At 38.6% G+C, this 27571-nt stretch overlaps 1 protein-coding gene across 22 annotated transcripts in view; it reads right to left on the bottom strand.

The window, feature by feature from the left end:
• LOC119152012 (ankyrin repeat and KH domain-containing protein 1) overlaps positions 1-27571 on the bottom strand; it is a 117101-nt gene that overhangs the window by 47147 nt on the left and 42383 nt on the right. For 15 of the 22 annotated variants that reach the window (XR_005105645.1, XR_005105644.1, XM_037396545.1 and 12 more), the window contains exons 4-15: positions 23433-23580; positions 22398-22545; positions 21111-21344; positions 19458-19552; positions 15867-16104; positions 15452-15643; positions 13932-14041; positions 7830-7889; positions 3927-4014; positions 3175-3302; positions 2867-3010; positions 2079-2181 (exon numbers count right to left, since the gene is read on the bottom strand). Coding sequence is in view for 20 of the 22 variants with exons in the window: in XM_037396545.1 (XP_037252442.1) it covers positions 2079-2181; positions 2867-3010; positions 3175-3302; positions 3927-4014; positions 7830-7889; positions 13932-14041; positions 15452-15643; positions 15867-16104; positions 19458-19552; positions 21111-21344; positions 22398-22545; positions 23433-23580 (1688 nt within the window). In the remaining 2 variants the exon portion in view is untranslated. Of the gene's footprint in view, positions 1-2078; positions 2182-2866; positions 3011-3174; positions 3303-3926; positions 4015-7812; positions 7890-13931; positions 14042-15451; positions 15644-15866; positions 16105-19457; positions 19553-21110; positions 21345-22397; positions 22546-23432; positions 23581-27571 lie in introns of those variants that run through there. The other 7 variants (XM_037396561.1, XM_037396550.1, XM_037396559.1 and 4 more) reach the window with 2 other exon arrangements.

Below are 27571 nucleotides of genomic sequence, written 5' to 3'. Positions count from 1 at the left end.
TTAAATGGCAACTATTCCACATGTCTTCTTACTTTACTGAAGATTAACAATGTAATTCAAAAGTAGATCATAAATTCCTCTTGAAAAATCTCAAACCATATTTGAATCGTAACAGTAACATACAAGTGTATTCTAGTTTTACACCTGATTTGCCAAGAACTCTTTCAGAAACAAGCTGTTACTATTGCATTTCTTGCAAAATCAATACAGGTCTTTAAAAACTAGACCATGTTGAGATTAAGAAGGCTTGGTGCTCCTCTCCCTCCTCAAAGCAGTTAAGAGTTCATACAAAAACTCAGGGGGCTACTTCAAACTGTGAAGCAAGAAATTTGTCTTCCCCAGGATAAACAATTGCCTTACATAAGAACTTAAAGATTGTTCCTTCCCATGGAAATAATGAACACGCCTCTATTTGTACTCTCTTGCTCTTTGTCTCCCGAAAAGCCTAATGATGAAAGTCTGGGATATTAAAACCATGCGTGTATAACAAGAATGGAAGTTCTGCAAAGAACACTAAGTCTATCACAGTTAAAGTAGCAGAGTGGTATCACTACAATGATCACACAGTGTTTATCACCAAAATACCATTTTTCCCTTAAAGATCTGAGATACACAACAGCTTTGCACACAGTTTTCAGGAATGCTTCATCAGCCCAATGACACATCTGGGATTGTTACATCCCTTGCAACACATCACAGATTAGTTTTGCTGACATGCACGAAGCACGTCCTGAAACACTGAGAACAATTGCATCTCCCTTGTGCCAGTTCAAACAACACAGAACTGCTAAAAACATACCTGAAGTATATGCTGACATTTGAAATAAGTTTTTTAAAAAGTTATTTCTTAAACTACAATCAACTATTTGGTTTTCATAATTTAAGTAACATGAGCCTTCAAGCTTTTAACTTTAGTCTTCTGACTCAGTATCATTTAATCTTCCATTGATTCCCTTGCATTACAAAATCTACTTCCAGAACACAAATCCACATTGCAATACTAAGTTATTTAATTTTAAGGGCACACATGCTGGTATATAGCTTTTTGCTGTTATATAGCTTTTCCTGCTGAACCAGAAGCTGCATGTTCTTTTCATTTGTTTGGTACATATTTTTATGAAATCCAAAATACCAAGTTTGCACATCCTAGGAAAATAATACAGTAACTGCATTTGTGAAGTCACACTCATGGCACATATGCATGGATAGTGTCATGGCTGCACACTGAAACACCATCAGCTATGCAATTTTTTTTTCGTCTCTGCATTTGTGCCTCTGGGGGGTTTTTTTGTTTGTCTGTTTTAGGAAGCACTGAGCACTTCCAGAATAAAGGAATTGCATAAAGCTAGCTAATAGAGCTTTGGATAATATTTAATATCCCCTGTCCAAAACTGTAAATCATTGGGAGTTGCAGTTTTTAACTTTCCACTTGAGAATCTGCTTCTGTTTCTGAGCTGACTTAGCAGGTACAAAGAATTCGTTACAGAATTCACAGATGGAAATGAACTGCTAAATTTGCCATTTAATGACTGCAAATAGTTTTAACCAGTCAGTTCAACCATGTTAAAAGCAAAAACCCTGATGTTACAATTACTTACAAGAGTACTATTAGAAATACAAGAAAAATTCTCCTGTAAGCAGATCTGCACTGCCATTTTACAGTGCCAATGTGTTTGCATTGCTACTGTAGAAACAGAAAAAAGTTTATATATCAGGTTCATGGATAATAGTTGTGACTATTCTAGATGGCCAACATACAATATTCAAAAATTCACATCATACCTAGAATTTATTAATGTTTTTTCTAATCAGTCTGCAGGATGGCAGTTAATGCAGTCATTTTCTTCCAAAAAATCAGAATAAGCATAATAAAATTAGAATAACCAGTGTTATTACACAGTAGAATACAAGAAAATAAGCAAAAACTATGTACTACATAAAATACTTTTCAGTTATACTTCATTAGAAGTATTCAAAAATCGATGGAGTGGACTATACTGTGCATAAGCTCTAATAAAATTGTCCCCAGCCTACCAGTTTCCAAAATGCATATACTCTCTAAGTGGCTACATACTAACCTTTCACAACTCCCAAAAGAGGTGGCGAGCTCTCTTGAGGGGTTCTGTCAGGTTCCTGGGGAGGTACAACCATAGCAAGTGTATGCACCGGTACGCGTGGAACCTTAAAAACAAAGCCACAGACACACACACTGATTAAAAAAAAAAACACCTTTTGAATGGACCAGAGGTTGGAAGTGTAATACAAAAATACATAATCTACAGTGGACCTCCATTCCACTCTTCCCAAACTGTGTACGCTATGCTGCCTCTTAGAATGACCTGTCCTGTGCTATTTTATTATGGGTATTATGTCAAAGTTAACTACATTACTCTTCACAAAATCTCGGGCTGCGTAGGCTGGAAAATTGTTAAAAATCTTTAGGCTTTTAATCTACTAACTCCACTGGGAAGTTACCTCTCCGCCTTGCAGAATTCTAAATTTACACAATATATTTTCTTTCAAACAACAAACAAAATCTGGAACATTTGAGGGTGCAATCACAAGGATTTAGAACTATTGAAACAAAATACCAAGCAAATGCAACCAAGAATATAATACTCTTTTGAGGTACTAGGGTTTAGGAGTATCCTGTCTAAGCAGCAGAAAAGGGAGCAAGGTTCATGCACTCTTCAGGACACTGCGCAGACATCACCAACCAACTTCCTCAGTCTACCACTTTCAAATGTGCAGACTTTTTTTTTTTTTAGTTCTTTCCATTGTATGTGTTCACATCTAAATAAACATCTACTAAGTGTTTCTTTACAACATACAAGGTGATATTTTATAAAAATTCCTCATTCCTTACCTGAGACTGATCCTGAGATGGAGGTGTGAGTTGAGACAAGTCTGCTGCAGGAACTGACAAAACATTGTTTGGGTAATCCAGCAAGTAAGAAACAACATTTGTATGTCCTCCTTTGGCAGCTTCAATGAGCATTGTTGAGCCATCCTGAAGTGAGATTTTGAAAATAAAGTCAGAAGATGAATTCTGCTACCTGGTGTAGCACACAAGATATTAATTAGACCATTTAAAATTACACATTTACTAATCCATTAAATCAATTACATGGTTCTTTCAGTATCAATGATAAATACATATTTTTAAGTGAATACCTTGAGTCGATGAGTAGGGTCTGCACCGTGAGCCAGAAGGAGCTCAACAACCGCCAGATGACCTCCTGCACATGCCAGTGACACCACCGTGTGGTCATTATTAGCTGTAGCTCTGTTAACGTTGGCACCTATAAAAAGATGATCTCAGAATTAAACAAGGAAATTCTTTAAAAGAAAGTATCAAGTAGTACAGTATTGTCTGGAATAGGATAAACCTTTCTAATCTTCCTAATTCATACACACTTCTAGGATAAAAGAAGGGTTTTTGAATAACTGACGGCTTCTACACATCATCTTCCTCATCTTGTAAAGACAATGCAGCAATGACAGTAACAGTGGGCCTCCTAAGTGGTAAGAGAGGGAACACTTACGGTGTAAAAAGCACTAACTTTCAAATTTTAATTCTAAGCATTTATCAGTATCACTACACGGTATAATTTTTACTGTTTCAGACAGTAATTGAGGATGTGTTTTTGCTGAAGGAGGGAGTAATTTTTTTTAAAAAAACTGAAAATGTTTGCTGTACTTCAAATCTATTTATTGATCTATATAACAGAGTAGGAAAAGTAATAGCAAAATATTTTGTGATTCATTGTATCATGAACCAAGTAAAATTCAAAACACCCTTAATGGTTTGACAAATGCTCAAATACATATAATCAGACTAATTCTTAAGAAGGATCACAAACATGCAGAATTGTAAAGTGGCATTTTAAGGTTTTTAGATTAGTTAATTTAAACCAGTATTTTACCTTTGCTAATAAGGAATTGCACAGTGCATAAGTGACCAGCTCGTGCAGCCTTCATTAGTGGGGTTCTTCCACCTTCGGATTCATGCTCCTATTGTAAAGAAGAAATACCATTGTTTCAGCTTTTGAACCATCTCATGAAGGGACCAGAATTACCTGTTTCAGTAGAAGATCTCTCTTACAAACTGACTGTAACCAACACTAACTGACTGGAATAAATTTTCATTCTACCTTAAATATTGAATCACATTGTAATTTAAATCACATTGTAATGTACAAAACATTAAGACCACACCCATACCGTTATCACACAAGGAAGCTTCCCTACTCACATACCCAAATGTGTTCATTTGCATAACATACTGAGAACAGTAATATCTTGTTTCCTCCTCAGAAAGGGATCACTATTGAACACAAATATCATCCAGCATCAGGAAGTATACAAACAACTATGAACTGATGTGCAACAGTTCTGAAAGCTGTCACATGCTGCATGCCAGACCTTTAGAACTGCAATAATGTCTGAATTGCAGACAATATTTTCAAAGCAGAGAAAAGGACCAGCAATAAAAATGAGACAAATCACTGCAGGTCACAAAAAAATCTCTGAATAAAAAGACTGGAGAATAAAGCAGAAAGATGACAAAAGGATGACACAAACCAACAAAAAAGGAATGAATGACAATAACAATTTTTCTAATTTAAAAGACTGCTGAATACTGGAAAGACGTGGTTGAATACAACTGTATTAGAGAAGTTACAGAACTAGAAAATTTGCCTGCTATGTAGACATGATCAATACCACAAAGAATGCTGACTAATATATATCAACCCTCCTGTAGCAACAAGGGGAGAAAACATCACCTTCCTGAGAGTGTATTTGAACTCTGAATATTAGTCTGATCAATAATACATTAAAACTGTGGGGGTTTGTAATTAAATATGCAGGAAGCCAAGCTCTAAATTCACTATTTACTTCTGGAATTGCATGTATACCTGACAGTGAAAGTTAACATTTAGTACTGGCAACAGATGATACTTCTGTTTACAAATATAAAAGGACAAGAATAGATCTAATAAAACAAATCAACTCCTTCCTGTAGCTTCAGTATTCCTGAAAAGGCTGCATATGTCCTTTCACATATGGCTTGCTTTGGTTGCAAGCTGCACCTTAACTTTCTGTTCATACACATAAGGAAGTACTCTCTTGACTGACTCTTCTATTGGAGAGTGACCCTGTGCAGAAAACATAAAACAAACCTTTGCCATAACAGGGGTTACCCTAACCCTTCTCCTCTTACGTGCTTTGGAAAGAGCAGAAACTCTCTGCTCCTGCACCTTCATAAGAACTTTGTATTACCGTACACTGCTTTAACAAACATTTAAACTCCACGTTAGTGCTCTGATTTCTTTGCTTACTTGGTAATATAATGCTCGCAGGCAGACAGGAAGCCTCACAGACCTATACTGAAGTAGCTTTTTTTAATTTACTAAGTAGATTCCATTCCCAGGGCAAATGACTGCTTAGCTGTCGATAAATATATGCATGCTTTTGGATTGTCTGATGTCAGAAGTATTTGCAGGACATGTAAAGCATACGTTAATATGTGGCCCTATGATGTACCAGAATTACTAGTATGCCCTGGAGCTCTGATGCTTAGATTCTGTTCTTCGGCATAGTTCTTCCTTCCTCAGCCACTGCCAATAGATCATAAAAAGCCAGACGCTGCCATTTGCCTTATGCACAGTAAACCCCTGGTACTGCTGGCAAATCACTCACAAAGCAACTACAGATGCAAAGAACTACTCGGTGCCACTTCACTCACTGAGCAGGACGAGAACATTACTGCCCAAACAATTTGATACGCATTTCTAAATCCCCATTGATGCAACAGCAAAGATGACAAGAAGAAACATTTATTTGGCCATTAGATCATCTTAGCTACATAGATTCAAGACAGTAAAAAGTCATCCTATATTGCATTTAAAGGTAGCATTTCAGATAACTAGCAGTAAAATATTATTTGCAACATTCTCTATTCCTAACAGACTTCAACAGTGCAGTCTTAAATAGGGATGTCAGGAGGCTTCCTCATTTAAATGCAATGCAGTTACTCTGCCCAGTTTAACCGTCACTTCGTCAAGGGGGCAGAACTTAATCCTCAACTATTATACACTTCAAATACTTGCAGTACCACACACATCAGTCCAGTCAAACCAAGCCATTTGTGTGCCCACCTGCTGTAGATCTTCACAAATCACTGCATTTTGATGGTATTTTTCACATTGGAAGACAGAAATGCATATTTTATTTTAAGGTGAAATTAATCCTATTACTTCAGCACTTTATTTAGCACTAACAAAGGCCAGCAGATAGCATCAACTCAAGCTTTAAGGGAAAACAGCTGGAACAAACCAAAATAAGCAGTTAAGACAGTGCAGTGCCTTTGTCTACTCACATCCTTTCTTTTACCTAGAACAGCCATAAATTTCAAGTATTTTCTAGCTGTGGTAGGTAATCAAAATCACGACAGAGAACATAAAAGCTGTCAAAAAGCATCCTCCATTCAGCCTTCCAATGCACTACTTTCTTGTTTTAACATGAAGTACATGGAAATGCTTATTTTGTAAGAACAAAAATTAGCATGGAGTGCTTGTCGCCAAAGAAAATTTCCCTAGCTATCTGCACTGTAGGACTCTTCACTGCTCCAATCCTAAGAAAGTGCAGTTAATATGATCAGAAAGAGGTATAAAGAACACCTACAACAGTTGTGACTAGAAAAGCCATTCCCTAACACAGCACAACTGATGTGCTCTCCTGCTAGTACTGCTTCAACACAAGGAACACCTGAGAAGAATTTTCTGTAGATTTGGGTACCAGATAGGAAGCAAGCGGAAAGCGAGAGTATAACCCAGATCAGGTACAAGTTTACATTATCTGCACCTCTTCCACTGGGACTCAAAATGGAGGAGAGAATCCAGTCAGTAATAATTATTTTCTTTCTAGACAAATCAATACTCCAGAGAGCAGAGCAAAAGCAGAGTCATCAGAAGCATCTTACGACAACCATTGATTTTTTAATATTTTTTTTATTCTTAAGTTTGAGTTCTCAAGTTTGAGAATTTTAGGCAATTCCAAGGTCAGCTACACAAGGGCGCGCGCACACACACACTATTACTCCCCTTGGTTCACAAGTATTCACGGTTGGCAAGTACTATTCATCAGGATATATTTTTTTTGTGTTTGTTTCCAATGCTGTATGTTATTTTAAAGTTCTAGAACAAAATCTGCATTTTCAAAGTAAAGGTCCAACTGCTCTCTTCAATTCTTTAACAAGCTTGTATCATCCATGACAACAGGGAATATTTAATGGAAATCTAAATGTTATTCTAACCAAAATTATCTAGATGAAGTTTTTGATGCAAGACAACAGCCAAACAATACCATTCTTAACACTATGCCACTTTGCTGATTTTCAAGATTGAACTCCTATCAAGAGATACAGTATTCTAGCAGTCACCAACCTAACTATCCCAGATATAAATAAACTTCCTGAGATATGGAGCAAACCAGCAGAGGCACCTAGAACTCAGCCAGGCCTCTAGTTTAAAGTATCTGAAAAGGGAAGACCTTACAGGAAGCTAGATATACGCTAACAGACTTAACATAACTACTTATACTAACAGACTCTGTGAGATAACTTACTGGATTTGTGAAGGTTGAGATACCGTAAAAACAGGGGTTTAGAAAACCCAGCAGAAGGGAAAATGCAGGACAAAGATGACATGTCTGGTCTACACAGCAAGTGCTTGCGTTTTTGAAGAAAATTAAGTGCCTTAAAGCCATGCTTGTCATTAGCATGTATCCTGAGGCTGCAGCTTACAAGCATCAAAGGCCAACCTCACCTGATGCTTGCCCGGCTCTATGCCCTCCAAAATTGTCTTCTTTAAGTCCTCCTGCTTGTCCTGCGGAAGGAAAAAGAAGAACTCACGGCTCTTGTTCTACAAATAAATGTTGTTCTTGGTCATGAAGACCTGGAATGCGAACTTACATGGATCAGATCCACCAGCTGAAAACTGTTTGCTGAAATTTGGCAAGCAAGCACAAAGGTAAGACCAAGCAATGCAGCTGTTGCCAGTTAAGACTGGCAACACAAGCCATTCAGATTCATAAAGACAGCACAAAGGTCATACGCAGCATCTCGTTAAATACAAGATGACTTTTTGTTCACTACTGGCAAAAGAGAGGATTTCATTGTATTTTGCACTATCCAGATGCAACACAACATCCAAAAGGTGTTAACTACAAATACTAGCTTCACACATCCTTCAAAAGCAAAAGACTGTGGTCCAAGTCTAAAAGGACCTGAAATCCCAGACTTTCATGATGGTTCAAGAAACAGCATGGAAAAACATGGTAACTTCTCAGATCCCTCACTGTAACAACAACATAGCTATCTCCAGCACAGTTTCATTCAAATCCATACAGTGTTGGCTACTTTTGTAGATATTTAAATGCTCCCTTATGCACACTGCATCAAACATGCAGTGTGCCACACACATAAAGAAAAGTGAGTTTTTAATTAAGGAGCTACATTAGTGTGAGGGATGTTATGAGCTGAAGGCAAAGCAATGATCCCTGCAATGCCAAAAACATCTGTCAAAATATTCTGTCATAGGGGAAGAATCAATAGGTAGTTTGTCGTGCCTGTTTTTTGTGGCTTTTTGGTTTTGGTATTTTGTTTGTTTGTTTGGGGGGGTTTGGTTTTGTTTACCACCACCTCAACTGGAGTTATATGGATGACAGGTAGCCAGTTTTAGTCTTTTAAGGAAAGCCATGCATGGAATTTTAACAAGTGGAAAGAGCTGTGGGGAAAGCTTGAGAGTGTAAAACGAGAAGAACGCAAAGATGAAGCTGCCCTCTGGGGTTCTCCTTCCATCTCTCAATTTCAGCATAAAAGCACTTTTATATCTACTTGTAGTAGAAAGATAAACTCCATCACTAGACCAACTCTCTGTGCAGCAGAGACTCACGTACAGCTGCAAGGCAGCCAAGATTAGAAAATACCAATTTAAAATCCTTTTCTTTACTTCCCAGCTGAGAAAAAAGCTGGGATTTTCTCACTGTCAAAAAAAGAACAATCTTTCTTTTGTTTTCAGCTACCATGAAACAGGCAAAGATACAACCACCTGGTCAAGAGCAAACGGAATCTCCATTGCGCAGCATTTCACCCAGGTTTAATTTTACATTCAAAGGGAACAGGTATCCAAACTGACAGTGTTAGTTGATAGGAAGGTATACAGCTTAAAAGCAGGGTATTACCTCTCATTAAGTATCACCAATACTCTCTGTGAGCTTTACAGTCCTTAATCTAGCTCCTGCGGGAACATACATGCACAAGGCATGTCTTAACCTTTTGCAAGGTTTGAAATAAAGGTAACTGCTACTAAAGACAAAGACGACTGAGAAGAAGAAGAAGAAAATAGTAATTCGAAACCTTACAGGGAAACAAGTCTCCTTACCACACAGGTAAATAACTGTATTACTGAAGCACTGGTTATTTTTTCCTGCAGCTATTAAACAGAACCACCAATTAGAAAAAATGCTTTTATCAAATCATATTTCAGCCTTCCAATCTCCAAACTTTTACTCCTATTAATCATAGTATCTAAAGTAGTTGTTTTGTCCCCTAAAGAAGTATGTAAACCAGTTAAATTTACGTTTGGTCCAGTGGCAGGAGTTCAGATCAAGACTTTCAAAGTCTCTAGTCCTGCAGGCGATGAAGGAACTAGAATGCAACTAAGACACAGGTGGGATCACAGGCTGAAGTCTACAGATGTGCCTCATATTAGGTCATTCATACACTTGGCAGAAGCAAGCTGATTTCAAAAATGCATACATTAACAAGGAAGGATGTAGGCCTGCCAAGTTAGCGTTGCTACAGATTGTGACAGGCCAACTTTGTCCCTGTAAGGACATGGAAAAGGCAGATCCCTTAAAAAAGGGCATCAGGAAAGCATCAGAACAACTGGTAACAAGCCAGACTTCATAAATAATTAGTCACAAGGACACAGAAATTCATCAAAATACCACACATGATTGAGCAGCTCTCCAGCAGACAGAAAAAGATAAGTGTACTCTGACACTGTTCATTTCTAGTATAATTCACCACTCCAGAGTTTTAAGGAAAAATTAATCACCAGCTGAAGAAAGTTAATCTCAGCCATCATTTTCCTTCAGTTCTCCTGGTTATAAAGCCACATTAATGAATGTAACATAGCTCTCAAGATCTTCACTGGTTCTTGAACTAAATTATGTATTTGATATGTAGGCCAGAGGATCAATACCTGAAAAGCAAGAGTCCCCACTTTCTACTTGCAAGAATAACAGCCTTTTTGTGCTGAGATGTGGTGGTGATAATTGCTCCCTGGTTCAGACAAAACTCCACTAGGAGCTAGAAATCACTTATCATATAATGACCATAGGAAAGTCTGGGTTGGACGGGACCTTCAAAGACCATCTAGTCCACACCTCTGCCATGGGCAGGGTCATCTTCCACAAGATCATGTTGCTCAAAGCCCCATCCAACCTGGCCTTAAACTTTTCCAAGAATGGGGCATCCGCAACTCCTCTGGGCAACCCATTCCAGTGTCTTACCACCCTCATCGTAAAACATGCCTAAACTTCACCTCAAGGTTCTACTTTGAGATAGAAAAAAAACTCAACTGGACATGAGCAACAAAGGAATCGGGTCAGTAAAGTGAGTTGGGTAATTTCAGCAAAGTTGGAAGACTTAGGTTTTCAGTGAGCACAATACATGAAAACCCCTGACAAAAACATCTTCTGCCCTCTGTCGATTTGGGTGATCCAGCTCCTCTTCACACCTGCAGTCTCAAAGTTTGCACCTCAAATGCCACTCGGTCCTGACCTCCTGGCAAGTGAAGAGAGACCTGAGAAGCCAAGAAAGATTTAAGGTCTTAGATTATATGCTTTCCAAATCATGGAATAACAGCTATGAATTGGGAAGAAATGGGAGAACTGAAAGCAATGTATACTGACAGCCAGTGTTTATTGTTTCTTTAACTCAAGAGCATCTGGGGAAGATAGATCAACTTTCTTTCCTCAGTCTAGAATCAGGGAGAAGAAAAATCCTAAAAACTATGCTCCTTGCCTTCCTGCCCTGGAAGAAAACAGAACATGCACATGGCTCACAAAACAAAAAAAGTAACAGCAGCAAAATCCAGCAGTGGCTGCATCTCTACAGGTAAATAAAACGGGGCCAGGAGACAAACTTATGCATGAGGTTAGGCATTCACGCTGCTTATTCCTTTGTAGCCTCCCTGGCACAGTGCTGGCCCTGTAGAGAACCACAGGTGAAGGAGGCCACCAGGGACTGCTCCCAACAGGCAACATGAATATGTCACATGAAGTTAAGTCTCCACTTATCTCAGAGACCTCACACACTCAAAAACCCCTAACAAGACCTCAAGCCACAATCCAGGGGTGTCCAACGTACACTCTCAGTACTGTGTTATGAAAACACCACTTTGGAGGACTGCAAAATAGCTGCTGACATTCTTACAGACAGGGGCATAGCCCCACACTCAATGACCTGCCAGGCCCAGTGCTACACAGCATGGATAAATTCAGTGGGTGCCATTTGTCCTTGCAAACAGAGAAACAGGGCTGAGGGCTGTTTATTTTACTGTTTAAGACATAACCACTGTTCTCCTCAAAAAGGACTGTTCCACAACAGGTAAGATGATGTATGTCAGGCTCCTCAGTGACTGTGATATAAACCTCAGGTATAAAGAAGGTTTCTGAAAACAATGAAACACCAGTGAAAGCAATCCCAGGAAAGACTGAAGTTGCAGGATAAAAAAAAAGGAAAGAAACGCAACAGGAGATGTTCAGACACAGCAAATGAAAGTACACCACAGGGAGAGCAAAATTAACTAGACAAATGGAGACAGATTGACCAGGGGTCTAAGTCCAGATCTGTGTTCAATTACCTGACCCACCACAGACTTCCTGGGACAAAACTACTAATGAAAATTTGAAATTTAGAAAAATAATCTCCCACAATACCACCAAAGCAGCTTTTTCATACTTTAGCAGTAAGGCAACACACTTCGTAATTGCTCTGAGGAAGGTTTCTGAAGATAACAAAATCTATTCAGAAGAGCTTACAACTTCTAACAGAGTAAAACAACACAGAGGTTTGAAAGGAAATTGCTCCAAACCTGAGGCACCTGCCGTAAGCATCACTGCCATTTTGTGGGCAATTCCCATTTACTTACAATCAGAATTCAAAACTGGTAGAATTATATGGCAGGTCTCCCATACATGTGCAATTTTCGTCTGCCTCATTATATTTTTCTTGACAGCTCCAATTTTGACTGGCAGTACAAAGAAATGCAATAAAATAAACTTCAGAAAGGCATGAGATTTCTCTCACCAATACTGATCAGCACTAGATGCTAAAGGCTACAAGCACTGCTCACCTTAGTGATGAGGGAAAAAACAAATGACATGACTCTTAGTAATTTGAAGTGATATTTAAGCAGCAACCCTTGCACATGTTTAAAAGTTTATGCATAGCAATTTATATTTTTGTTTCAGGCTTTGCTCCTCACTATGAGATAACTTCATGGATTATACCTTTTTATAACCAAGTACTTAAATGCTTTTAAATACCATAAAATCCTCAAAACATTTCCTGTGTTTACTGAAGTGGCTGACACTCCGTATCTAACACTGAACTGAGCCAAGTACAGCAGGTGTACCAAAAAACCCGCACACACACACCAATTACAGTGACCTTCCCTCCTGGCAGGAACATATGAAGCAGAATTTTACTGCAGAAGAATTAATAAAGCATGAAAAAAAGTATATTCACACACAAAAAAATGGAAGTATTATTAAATCACAATTAAGAGCATTAATTTATTTATATTTGTAAATATAAACTTAAAAAATACCCCACACTTCATTTAAGACTGAAATTTAAGTAATTAAATTAGGATGTCAATTTATCAGGTTCAATGATAAACTTTTCTGGCATTCTTATTACTTAAAAGGAACAAAAACCCCTAAACATCCAACTCCAACCCCTTCCACAAACAAAAAAGCCAACATAAGCAGGAAATATGAAAAAAGGAAGGAGAGTAGTGGAGGAAAAAAAAACAAAAAAGCAACCAAAAGAACATTCTTCCCTGCTTATGCCTCATTAGACATAAGGCTTCTGAACTCCTTTAGAAAGCTTAACATATCAATTTGTTTTTACTGCTTAAGTCAAACACACATTATAACCCTGTAGCTGATGAAGAGGCAGTTTTAGGTCCCTGTCTACATAATGAGAAAAAAGTAAAGACAATTATGTAAACTTAGTTATGATTAAATGCATTACAGAAAAAAAACACACTGAAAGCAGTATGCTAAATCCAAGAATTACAAGAAGAAAGAGAGTTCTGGAACAAAGGAAAGAGGTAATATGCTGGTCATGTAAAAGGCACTGCTTACTTGGGGGGGGGCTTTGTGCTGCAGTTTTAAGAAGTTAAGACTCAGAGTGTTCAGAAACTAACACAAAAACAGAGAAGTAGTAGCTCCTAATACTAAAACATCTTAAATTCCGAGCAGTCGAGCAGGTAAACTCTAATCCACAAGAGTCTGGGAATAATAAAGTAGCTTGATCAATAAAGGCAATGCAAAAATACATCCTGCTAAACAATTAAACTTATGGATTATACCAAAATGAAGAAAATCAACTGTCACAAACACCACCTGTAGATAAAACTTTTCACTTAATGGATGGAAGATTACCCAATAAGAATTTTTATTTTTTAGACCAATCGGAATACGCAGGTGTTTTGAAAAGTTTCTGTCATGACTTTTCACACCCATATACAAAACTGCTAAAACAGTCTTCTTGATCTATAAGCATATAAGCTTTGGTGTACAGTTTGCAACCAAAGTACTTTCCCCACAATATGCAGCAGAACTCTTACCAAATCAGCACCAGCTTGAAGCAATACGTCTGCAACATCGGTATGTCCATTTTCACAGGCATAGGTCAAAGCTGTATCTCCTGTTGCTGTGGTGGCATGCACATTAGCTCCTAGAAACACATCAGGTTTTTCTTATTGGATATCTCCTTATCGAGTATTTCATATCAGATAAACACAAAAATGGCACTATCTGTGACACCAGCTATATCCTACTGACCAACAGCTTCCACAGGCCCCTGGGCATTGCTCTCATGGTAAAAATCACTCTCATTGTAAAAATACATTGAAGAGAGGGGAATAAGCCAAGGCTTTGAAAAAGCTTGACTGGCAATCTAAGCACTTAAAACTATATGCTCACTTATTTCTAGGTTCCCTCTACAGCAATGAAGACGGCAGTTGTTACAACAAATAAAAGTGAATCCAGACAGCTGTCTAGGCTATCAGTTTGACAAGGAGCTACATGCCAAGGAAAACCAGACAAAATGTGTGTTACTGAACTAGTATTAATACTACATCTTACACTTCTATAAATTTAATTTCTTCCTTGCTCTTTAAAATCATTTCCTTTAAAACCATTTTGTTGAAATGACTAGCTTCATATATGCCAGCTACATGAAAACTATGCATGATTCTTGCCATGTAATGCATTAGTTAAAAAAAAAAGCCAATGCGATTAGCCATTTTCTTATTTTCAAGGTGTGAGATTGAATCTAGACTCCCTCATGCCAAAACAAGGCTCCTCAATTAACTTTCTACTTTAATCAGAAGTGAAGTGCAAGCAGCATTCCAAGTGAGCTGGTGATGGGTGTCACATGTTGTATCACTGCACAGAGACAAAGTTGTTACTGTCCCCTGATGAGCAGGGAGTACTACTTTCTAGAATTAAAAATCTAGACAATTTTATGCTTATTCTTAGAAGTGCACAGAATTAAATCACCACCCATAACAAGGAAGATTTCCAAAATGCAGCTCTTTTTCTTTATTATTTTAAGCAGTATTACTACACTTCAGTCTCTACCAGCTTTGAACTAACAGATAAATATTGAAGTGTCATTTCTCCCCAACTCAGCATGACTTTTTAAAACTGTATAATGTAGTAGTAAAATTCATTCACCGCAGAAATTCATCAAATTCCAGAATCTGTCTTGCACACTATTTCCCAGGGCACCATTCCTAAAGTACCGGTTATTCTAGGAGACTGACTGCAGATAATCAGGCTCAGCCAAAGCAGGAGTAGCATATATAAAAAAAAACCCCAAACATTATCTGTATTAGTATTCTGTCCTAAATGCAGTTAGCTGGAAACAATGTTCCTAATGAATGCTGATGTCTACTATATATGCAACAGAATCCAGTGTTCCATGAGGCACTTTCCTATATCAGCATCAAAGAATACTAAGGTGTAACACGTTTTTTTCTGCTTGCTAAGATCTGAGAATAGTTTCTTGTTCCAACACTGCCACCATCAAGCCCACAGTCTTTATCATCTGTGGGCTAGATCATTTGCACTACACACCTACCTGCTGCCAGCAAGTATTTCACCAATTCAAGATGACCCTCTTGAGCAGCTTCCATCAAAGGTGTTGAGCAACCAAGTTCTATATCAGCTCCTGCCTTAATAAGGAAGTCGGCTACTTCAGAAAACCCTCCACAACACGCCAGAGTAAGAGCTGTTTCCTGTGTTTCTTCTGTCTGTGCATTTATATTTGCCCCTAGGAAACAAAATAGCTATTACTTTAACTGACCAGACACAGGGTAGGAAGATGAATGCTCATCACCTCCACAGTCTGGGTGTTCTAGATTTGCTCTGTAGTTACAGCAATGAGCAGTGACAGCCACACACTACATCATAGGTATTTGCACAGAACACTTAATGGCAAATGGTCAACACTGCATTCTTCACAATGAATGCTCAAGAAACAACAGTGATCTCACCTTGTGCCAGTAGTAAGGCTACCATCTCTTCATGGCCCTCCCGGGCAGCTTCCATTAGAGGAGTGTAACCTTCATCATTAACTTCCTCCAGATTCGCTCCCCTTTCAATCAGAAGGGCTGCTAACTCCACGTGTCCACCACAAGCAGCCAGAGTGAGTGGAGACTCAAATGAATCTGCAGGCATATTCACTTGAGCACCACTGTCTAAAAGCAAGCGTGCCACTTCCACATGTCCATCCTACAAAACAAAGGTGAATACAAAAATCAGAAAAAAAAAAAAATCAGAAAATTAGTTGTTGTAGTTGCAACCACTATCATACTAGGCCTGCAAATGATCCTAAAAAGACAGGGTCTTTTCACTTATGATGATTTACTACAGTTACGGTAATACTTGGATTAATCTGACATTTAGGTTTCCACCTACATCTAAATTAGGTTTAAATGCATGAGGGAAAAAAAGATAGACAGATATTGAGGGGTTTTGGGGGTTTTGGTTTGGGTTTTTTTTCTTTCTTGGGCCAGTAGGGAAAGAGTTGTAAGACCTTCTTAAATATCCATCACAATACCTGGGCCACAAAAGTAACAGAGATAGTGATCAAATACCTTAAGTAATAAACCCATTCCGTGACTAAACCTCAAAACAAGCATCAGAAAAAAAGATCTTTTTCTTTGTAGTTGATTCACAGCTTCTACAGACAAAAAAAAAAAAAAGCTCCAACTGGCAGTTTCTAGATCCTGGGAAAGGTACCTGCAGAGAAACTGAAGTGGTTTCAGGAGAAACTGAAGTCTTCCCAGGAGAGAAGACTTGAATACATCTTAAAGGATACTGAGAAGTGCCTCAGAGTAAAGTGATCTTTGCCATAGAGGGAAAAGAATTAGGACTGCCAGAGCAGTCTGGTTGAGCCCTTACCAACCAAAGCATGTAAACGCAGCTGTCAGCTTCTCAATAAACTTTTACTAAACTCCTCAAAGTTACTTCAATAGACCAAGTACCAAAAATCCGTGTTTCACCTAAGGTGTGGTTTGTAGGGAGCCACAATACCTCTGAAAAGGGGAAAACTTAAAGAATTTCAGGCATTAGGAAAGAAGAAACATTCAATGGTTTCTCTATCCTGCATAACTTAAAAAACTGGGACCCAAACTTGTGTAACAGTTTAGAGAAGATATCTTGTAAAATTGTAACATTACAAACCACACCTAATGAAGGGGGAGGTTCCAGCCATGCAGAGTGCTCAGTGAGACATAGAAGGTCTGAGGATCTAATCAGAGGCCACTTCATACTAGACCTTTCTTCAGCATACATAATTAATAGGATAACTTCAGGATGGAAAGAAAACTCCAAGTAAAAGACATGAATCAAAGCATGCTCTTTGTATCAACCAGGAGAGAGAAAACCACTCGCTGCCTTGCATACTGCAGGTGCGTGGGTATTAGGTACACCACCATGGTCACTCCATTTGACACCCAAAGAAATATGGAATTCTTCCAGAAGGAGTAATCTGTCAGCCAGCTTTGATGATTTAGAGCCCTGTGTCATGACACAGTGATTCTCCTGAGATCTGAGAGTTAAGCTGGATTTATTCTTTAAACTAGCCCCAAGGCATGCTGACAGATTTTGCTAAGAGAACTAAAGAATACTTCTTCCTGAGGAAGACATAAAAATATCAGTGGCAAATAGCAGACGTTTTTATGTTGTATCCTTGGAAGGAAATCCAAATATAGTTGGGGAATACTAAAGGAGGGGGGAAGACATTAGAAGACCTCTGTCTATGCCCAAGGTTCAAGCCAGAGCTGTCCAGGACAGGGCACTGATACTTAGAGGTGAGTTATAAAGCTAAGAATTCCACTAATTCCCAAAATTAAAGAACTTCTTAGATACTAAGAACAGCAACCTCAAGTGAACTACCAGTTTCCTGTCCTGACCTAGCCAGAATTGTCAGCCAGTAATTTAACTAACACAGAGCTATAGAAAAGGGGGCAAGAGGGCTATCAAACATGCAACTCCTGTCAACACTTGTCTTAAGTTGACCACAAAGCAGGTAGTAAGCAACCTGATATTGACAGCAATCAAGCTTGTAAATTAAAAACAGGGTGTTGTTCTCAGAGAAGCTGGGTAAAAGCCAATCACAACCTGATCTAAAGGCATTATCCTACGTGTGGCACTGTCTTGACCAAAACATACTAAAACTCAGAGGCACTTACAGTACAATTGGGGATCAGAGACCAGACATCTCAGCTTCTGGTATCTGCAGCATTCATTAGTTGGAAAACAGTCAAGACTGGGAAAGGTCACAATAATTTGCAGGAATGGTTCCCTTCTGCAAGGGTGCAGCCAAAAGATAACAAGGAACAAATTCCATCCTTTGACCCAGACTTCAAAGGATCAGTTTCCTCCCTGTTGCTTTTAAAGGTCAATACACACTCTATAATGCAAACTAGTCTGAAACATTCAAGAGCTAAAAATGTGCAAGCAACCCACACAACTTTATCTTCTCCAAGCAAGACACTTCACAGCCACCTAAAACTAAGCCTAAACAGAACAGTGGGCCAATTAAAACATTTAGTTTGTAGTCATGTGGCAATCTCCTTTAGGAGACAGCATACACCCACTGCAACTACATCCTTCTCACTAGGCTCTGGGAAGACTATTCAAGGACACCATTACCATCCCACTATTGGAAGACTTCATCACAGCTTGAGACACTACAATCTGACCTTGGTCACTTGCATCATCACCTCACAACTGCAATAAAAGAACACTTGATCCTCCAGCTCTCAGAAGACTGGAGGAACATTGCAGCCTATCTTAAAGAGTATAGGCTACTGGAAGCAAATTAAGTTTTCCTCTCTTTGCTGTGCTTCCTATCTTTCTTCAAAGAAGTTTCCTAGCTTGAAGAACAGATCAAAGGTCACCTAAAGTCTGGACAAAACTGGTTACGGACATGCTTTGACACAGCAGCACACTCTTTATTAAGATGAAGCTCTTAGAAAGGCAAGTTTTACCTCAGTGGCTGCTTTGAAATTATGAGTTGCCCAGGAACTAAGAACTAAACTACTTTTGACTTACCATCTTAATTTCAAAAGAAAAAACCTAACAGACTATTTACAGAAACTCAGAAGAGAACAAACTATCTCTACATGCAAAATACTTCCTGCAGTGGTGAAAGGACAAGTGCAATGCATTAGTCATCTAGCTCAGTGCACTTCTGGAAGGCTCACACCATGGTGATCCAAGAGGCCTTCTCTAAAGACAAAGGTGGAAAAATAACTATTCCACTGCAAAAGAAACAGTGACTTGGGCTCAACCTACTACTTATCACACTACAGATTAGTTACCCCTAACACTTCACATAGGGAGCATTTAAAACAATACATCACACTCCCAAAAATCAGAGTAATTTTCCCCTGTGACCAATCAGACTGAGAAGCTGGCCACCTGTGGTAGCTATAGTAAAGGCTTTCTTACCATAAAAACTAAAACACATCCTCTTGCAGACCCAAAACAGCTTGTTAACAAAGGCTCACTTTAATTTACCATCTCTTTCATTCTTCTCTCATTGAAAAGGGAGGGTACAAATAAAGGCTATTTACCATGCAGGCCTCCATTAGCGCTGTGTGCATCTCATCTGTTTTATGCTCTTGATCAGCTCCAGCTTCAAGCAAAAAACGAACCATATCTAAATGGCCTTTAAATGAAACAGATCAAAATAAGCAAGCATTTAATATCATAAACTTAGTAGTGCAGAGAGCACACTTAAAATCACTTAATTTTCATAGTTTTCTATTATAATTTTTACAAGTTATAATTCACAAACCTGCTTTTTTTAAAGGACTCTAAAAAAATACCAATGCAGAACAGACAGAGAAGTCTTTCCCAAAGATACTGCCCAACTATGAGATGAAGACAGACCTCTCGAATAATTCAAGTTTACACAACTGGAACTTTTCCTTGTGACTTCGAGCTATAAAAGACAGTGTTTGTTCCTTATTCAACTGTATAACGACCTACCTAAGTGTTCCAAGGCAGTATACACAATTGGGGGGGGGGAATTTATCTTTTAGAATAAGACCATGTAGATCTGAACTTAACTTTATGCTTTTATCACAGTATTCACAGACATATTTCTGAGAACTAAGATACACGCATTATGTCATATTATGGTATCTGACACAATTTTTAAAAGCTTCTAGTGAACTTTACCAATACTTGTTTTCAACTCTGTTATGGCTTCTGTCATTTTAGAATTTGTCCTTATACATTATTCTCTCAATGAGCACCCTCCTCCAAGACAAGACTTAGTTTTACATAAACTGTTAGGAAAACAAGGCAGCTCAACCATCTTGCTAAAGCTAATACAGGAAATCTCTAGTCAATGGAGATCTTACACTACATCACTTGAAGGTCACAAGAATCAAGAATGCCCCTGCAACATATATCCAAGAGTACTAATGCTGAAATTTCCATGTAACGAACTACTATATCCTGCAGAAAATCCATTACAAATCCAGACACCAGTTTTCAGATGGGTTATACATACTATGTATCCTCCCAATTCTAACCACAGAGGCAAAACCTGGAATTACCGTAACAATAATCCACATCCTTAAAGCTTCTCTTAGGAGAAAGGCAATTGTTGGAAATTTTATGGAGATTTTTTAAAGAAACAAAGACTTGGAAGCACACTGGATTACCATCGCACTAAGTTACTTTATATAGAAACTCTAAACAGAAGAATTTAAGTCAAAAGTCCCTAACAGTTCATAATACATTAACAATTCATAGACATCCTCCAAAATTACACTGAAGGAAAAGTATCCATAATACTAGTATTTTCACCCCATCAGGTATCCAGGAACATTTGTTCTAACTTCCTATTTTCCTAAGAACTAACAGAGAGGTTTTCAGAACTTGCACACAGTTGGTACGGGGAATCTGAATGAAATATGGAATGCAGTACTGGGGGAAGAGGAGAGCGGCAGCTTGTCAAAGCACAAGTCTGGATGCAGCCAGTCACAAGTTTTCATCTGCAGCATGCCTAATACATGTCCACCACATCTGGACACAAGTAGACAGGCTTAACACCACTACATCACAGATGAGCATTTCCTGACATCAAGTTTAAAACCAAAATCCAGTATTCCAAAACACTTAAGAAAATATTCAAAGTATGGCTAGAAGCTTTAGTTACATAAATCCTAGCAAATAAGTTTAAACAAAAATACAGAAGAAGGCAAGAGACATACCTTTATAGCATGCAAGTGTAAGTGCACTTTCTTTGAACTCGTTGGAGTGAGTGTTGATTCCTGCACCATATTCCAGCAATACTCTTGCAACCTCAACATGACCTGCACTGGCTGCTTCCATTAAAGGAGTATGCCCATTCTCATTGTGGTCTTCTATATTAGCACCAGCTTTCAATAGCACCTTCACAATGTCAACAAAGCCCCCAGCACAAGCGTAAGTGAGAGCTGTGTTCCCTGCAGAGAAGAAGTAGTTTACACGAAAGCCCTTTCCATCACCCACTCCTAATACAGGAAAGGAATAGTTTTAACAGCTCTGAACAAAACCAATGCATCACTAACAGCAGCCTTTTACCTCACAGTCAATAATTTCAGGCTGGGTATAAAATTCCAAAATCACAACTATGATGTCACTTTTAAAGCTAAGCCAGTATTAAAAATTAGGATTTTTTTTCTTTGATTATTACATTTCCTACTTCAGCATACAGAGAGATCAAATACACACACAGAAAGATCAGTGAGTAATTTTCATGCTCACTGTAGAGTTTGGGGGTGGGGAGGGTGCAGGGTTGTCACGTTTGGGTTTTTATCCTGTAATCCCTTGAAAAACTTCTACTGGCTAGATGAAAATAAATTTTAATTTAAAACTGGTACTGTAAGTGACAGACAATCACATATGGCTTATGTTTTAGAAGCTACAGTCAATTTTAAGGTAAGTTCTGCCTAATATGGCTAATCATCAAGATAAAAAGAACATTTCATTCCATAGTTCAGACTGCACTTTTTAAAAATTTAAACAAAGTTTAAATTCTATCTTAATATTAACAGAATCCAGCTGCAGGTTAATACTGTCAGCAAGGTTAGTTAAGGTGTCGTCAAGCATCAGCAATGTAGACAACATTCAAGGTTCAAAGAATTGCACCTCCTCTTTGGTAAAAAGCTATAGACTGAAATAACTGGTCTTGACCAGATGTGTCCCATGGTCTTCTTACTGTGTAATTTTGGATTACAGATGAGAAAAAACAAATTTCTGTGTATTTTTCTGATCATTTAACACCATGGTGGTTCTCACAGGAACTCTGCTTTCCATCACAGTTTATATTAAAAAAAAATTTTAAAACAGCCAGGTAAGACACTAAACACATCTGCTGTGTATCTGGCCTATTCTTAATAATTCCTGTCACCTTCTCTTGTGAATGAAACTATTAGACAAAACCACAGATATTCTGAACAGCTGCACATCTTATGTGCCAGTCTTATTAATCCTTTGTGTTTCTGCTTCCCAGTTACCTGTTGAAGACTGTGCGTTGACATCTGCACAATGAACAAGGAGAAGTTTAACAATATCTACATAGCCTCCGCTGGCAGCTGCCATTAAGGGAGTTATGTCTCCTTTATTCCCTCGATCTTCAACATTTGCATGCATTGCTAGTAGCACCTAGAGAAAAAAAAAAATCACTTTATGAATAAACTGTAACGCCAACATTTTGCTTTTAGTTCAGTGGGGCTTGTGAGCACGATTCCCCAGCCAGCCACAGCATTCCCTTGCAGTAATACCCTCAATGGTGAAGCACAATGGCACTCCCCAGGACTGTCCGTAACTACTATCTGCACTGTGCTCTGCTTCAGGAAATCCTGTTTTTTCTGTGTTTGTTCACATCTGCTTAAGTCAACCTTAAGTTACAGTGCAATACTGGACTTTTTCAAAAGTCACAAGGTACTTCACTAACAAGAATGACAGCAGAGAAACTGTAAACTTGCATTAATGACCACAGCACACATAGGGTCAAGCTTACAGGTAAACAGTTTTTTCCCTGTACTCACACCTAGCATCAAAACATGAAGCTGGCCACCTTCTGAGAACCGTCATCTAAACATCTTCAAAGAAGCACAAAATCTGCCCTTAGCTACACAAGTATAAAAGCCAAAAATTCACAGAAATTAATGCACTGTTGATATAGATGTGATTTAAAGAATCTTGAGTGACTGAGACATGAATTTTTAGAAGGTAAGCATTTGTAGCGTTTTCTGCTATTTTGGACCCTCTTGCAACATCTGCTTGGCAGAACAACTCGACTGCATCTAGAACAGTGCCAGAAAAGTAGATACATCATAAAACAAGATGCATTCCTCAGACAAGTCACTTAAACCTAAAGGCATATATGATGCATTTACCATTTAAAAGACAAATGTAAAGTGTATTAACCGATAATCTGTTTAGATTATAAAAAAAATTACAATCAAAATAGCTAAAATGTTTACCTATCAAAGCCACCCTTTAGACAGCATTTCACAAAGGTTTAGTTTTGATTGTGTATTACTTACTTGTGCCAATTCATAATATCCTGCTGAACAGGCCAAGCAAAGGAGACTCTCCCCTTCTTCAGTATGTTCATTTACACTTCTTCCTTCATCCAACAGTTTCCGGACAGCATTTACATCCCCATCTGAGCATGCTTCTGCCAAACTGCGACTGGAAAATCAGTTATCACAGAATAAGCTCAAAATAAATCTGCAGTAGATGTGTAACTTTCCTATGCAAGGAAGTCTTTAAATGAAGACTCATGACATTAGTACTATGCCTTACTAGAAAATATACCTTACAGATTTTTTAAGAAAAAATACATATATACACACACCCATTATTTCCACAGGAGAAAGTGAGATAGGCCTTGCTTATACCTAAATTAGCTCTTGTCCTTACCAGTTGTTAACTCACATAAGTTCTCATATAGCTTAGATTCAGAGAAGAGTGCTCAAATCTAGGTAATCTGTGGTGGTTGCAAGATACAGAATACATCTCACTGGTACTATTTACACTTCAGTGGAATGCCAGACACACAGAGGGTAATGACCACAACAAGCTACTGACTATAGGTACCAAGGTAAATTTCTAGTGGAGATAAAGCCAAAAAGTGAACAGACTAGTATCACAGAGACCACTGATATTGAATACTTAACAAGAAAAATATCTAACCATTGTCTCTCCTTTAGTGGGACTATCTCCTACTCTGCACTAGCTCAAAGGTTTTTTTTCTTAAAAATCCTTACCTAATGACATCTTACAGGAAGAAAGGAGAGGAGCCTTACAGAAGTTTACTACTTTCCCATTCATGCACTGTTAAAAGCATATTACAGAAGCTTTCAGATGGATGAAATAAGCCAAATGAACTGCACTTTTTTAAAATAGCAGTAGCACAAATTCTACACAGAACACTACTAACTCATCCTTAAAAAAAAAAAAAGCTACACATAGTAATTACAAGCTAAGAGTCAGAAGGAAAAGACAAGACAAACCCCAAGTGCTTGGCATCTGAAAGTTCAGAAGTCTACAATCACTACTTTAACCATCATTAACCTCTAAAGCAGAGAGAATAGCTACCTCCCCTGAGACCTAGGAAAGTACACTAAACAAATCTTGAAAACTGTGAGCTGAGCTTCAACTTATTTCAAATCAAGTCACCTGTCCTTTAAATCTTTTTCTGTTACAAAAAAAAAAAAGTTTAAGCAAAGACAACTGTCAAAGCACTGCTAAACACAAGTGCAAACAACAGCAAGTCATGCTCAGTACCAACTCTGTTACACTTCTCCAACTGGTGACAATTTTATTTAGAAAATATATGCAAGGAACCATCATCCCTCAGTCACTGGGAACCAAGCCACAGTTAATGCCCTGGCAGGAGGGGGAAAGGAAGAGCAGCACTGTTACAAACAGTAGTGGATTGTATGTGATGCATTCCTGTCAGTGTATTTTATTGGCAAGCTATGGAAACTTGTCTCTTAAAAAAAACCTAGTATACTCAGATTCATTAAAAACCTCAAACTTCTACTTTTCTTCTGTAAAGAATAGTAGTTCACTCAAATTCACTCATGTTGAAGAAGATATCCATTTGAGCACACAAAGTTCCCTCAGGAAAGCAGACCAGTTGTAATTTTCAATTGGTCAAAGACTGTAATGGTTAAACTATGTTAAGTCCCTGTTTTAAAAGGACCTCAGTTGCCATATACCCCAAAGTGAAATAATCTGTGCTAGCAGCTGCCAGATAAAAGCCGAGACCTGACCCGAAGAGAGTATCCAGCATCTGATCACTTACATTTGCATTGTAATCACTACGTATTTTAAGCAAAATAACTGATATTTTGGTAAAGTTTATTATTTGGCTACATAGTCAAGTCCATATACTGAAGCAATGGGATTCCACTAAAAGGCTGCAGGACACTACCAAACCTGCCACCTTCTCCTGGGAAGAAGATAAGGGACAGATGTGTGCTCATGGCACAAGCAAACAGCCCTGATGGAACTCACACATAATGAGGCACTTAGAGCTCAGGTCCCCGTGTTCAGCGGGGAGGAGAGGGTGGGGATTCAATGCACTTTTGCACACACATAGCCTTAGCCTAGCCTTTACAAATGGGAGCCACCTAACACCATGACCTCGGAGACAAATCCTGAAACAGATCCGTCATTCTCAGATGACCGTAAACCACCTCATATAATACAGAACTGCTGCAAAACCAAATATGCTCTGGGAAAGAGTTATTAAAACAAACTTGATTCTAGTCGACCAGGCACCTTGAGAGGTCTCCCAGTTTGCTCTCTGCTCAGGTTCTGTTTGTGATGCATCCAAGGCATTTTGTAAATTGACAAGAATGTCATAAGGATGTTCTTCCAAATGAAGCACAGAATGCTGTTCACTTTTGCTCCAAGGGTGCATTGCTAGCTCCTGTTCCACTTGTCCACCACAAAACTCAGGCCTTTTTCTCCAAAGTTGATTTCCAGCCATTCAGCTCTCCCCATCTGTACAAATGCAGAGATACTTCTCTCCAGGCACAAGACTTTGTATTTCCCTTTCTTGCATTTCATGAGATTCCTGCTGGCTCCTTTTCTGCAGCTTGTCAAGGTCCATCTACATGGCAGCACAGCTATCTGCTCCATCAAGCACTCCTTTCAGTTTTGTATCATCTGCAAACTTGCTGAGGATGCACTCCGTACCATTACATTAGTCACTGATGAAGACATCAAACAGTACTAGCCCCAATATCGTCCCCTGGAGTACACCACTAGCAACTTGCCTTTACCTGGACAGACTTTCTGATACTAACAACTAGCAGTTAACTAGACTAGCAGTTCAGTTTTCAATCCACCTCACTGTCCACTTAACTAGCCTGTACTTCATCAGCTTGTCCCACAGGATGTTGTGGGATATAGTGTGAAAAGACTTGCTAACGTAAAGATAAACAGCATCCATCATCTACCAACATAGCCATCTCTTTGTAGATAGCTATCAGCTCAGGCTTGATCTCCCCTTTGTAAAACCATGCTGACTACTTCCCATCATCATTTTGTACTTATTATGTTAGGAAATGGCTTCCAGGAGGATTTGCTCCATCACCTTTTCAGGGACTGAGGTGAGGACAACCTGCCTGCAAGTCCCTTGGATCCTCTTTCTTGCCCTTCTTGAGGACAAGGGTGACATTTGCTTTCTTCCAGTCCTCAGGAACCTCCCTCATTCCCTACGACCTTTCAAATAAATTGAGACTAGTCTCACAGTGACATCAGCCAGCTCCTTCAGTACACACAGGTACATACTATCAAGTCCCAGGAACTTGTTCACTAGACTATGTCCAACCTGTTTAAATGCTCCCTAATCTGATACCAACCTTCCCACTCATCTCAGGGGCTTGGGATTCCTGAAAGCAAATCTCACCAGTAAAGCCCAAGGCAAACCCCCTTCGGTGTCCCCATCAGTAGGTACCCTGCCATATTCTAAAGCTGGCCCACATCTTCCCTCATCTTCTTTTTGCAGCCGATATACTCACGCTCGTATATCTTATTTCTTTTCACGCCCTTTGCTAGATTCAAATCCAGGTGGGCTTTGGCTTTCCTAATCATGCCCCTATATGCCTGACATTGTTTCTATACTCCCCATGGGCCACCTGGCCTGCTTCCATCGCTTGCATACTTCCTTTTTACATTCAAACATGCTTCCCCAGTGTATTTTTGCCTCCTCATGTTTTGATCCACAAGTAATTTATTCAGCTTCAGTTAGGAAATGAAACTATATTTGTATTTATATTTTCAGCAATGACTCAAGACTATTGCCCTTATTGTAAGCACTTTGTTTTGCCAATCCCAGTCTGAATTCCAAGAGGACATCCATATTAAAGAAAACTTAAGACTTTCCATTTTTGATCCTAAATGTGAAGTTCAACAGTATATGCAGCAGTCACACCATCCCAACAGTTTACAAAGTATTTGCATCACTTGTCAGAGTAGAAAATATTTCAGGATCCCTAAAGATGCCTTCAAATTACTAATGTAGAAAGCTTTTGATGACACAGGATAAATCCTCAGTTTGTCATCATGGGAGTTAAATGCCATCCTCATTAATTATGTTACAAAAAAAAGTTATCAGATAATATAGTTTTATTTACTATCACCAACTCTTCCACAGCTAAGAATT

Source organism: Falco rusticolus, chromosome 8, assembly GCF_015220075.1.
Source record: "Falco rusticolus isolate bFalRus1 chromosome 8, bFalRus1.pri, whole genome shotgun sequence".
NCBI lineage: Eukaryota > Metazoa > Chordata > Aves > Falconiformes > Falconidae > Falco > Falco rusticolus.
The sequence above is the reverse complement of the archived record's forward strand: the minus strand, read 5'-3'. Positions and strand labels throughout refer to the sequence as shown.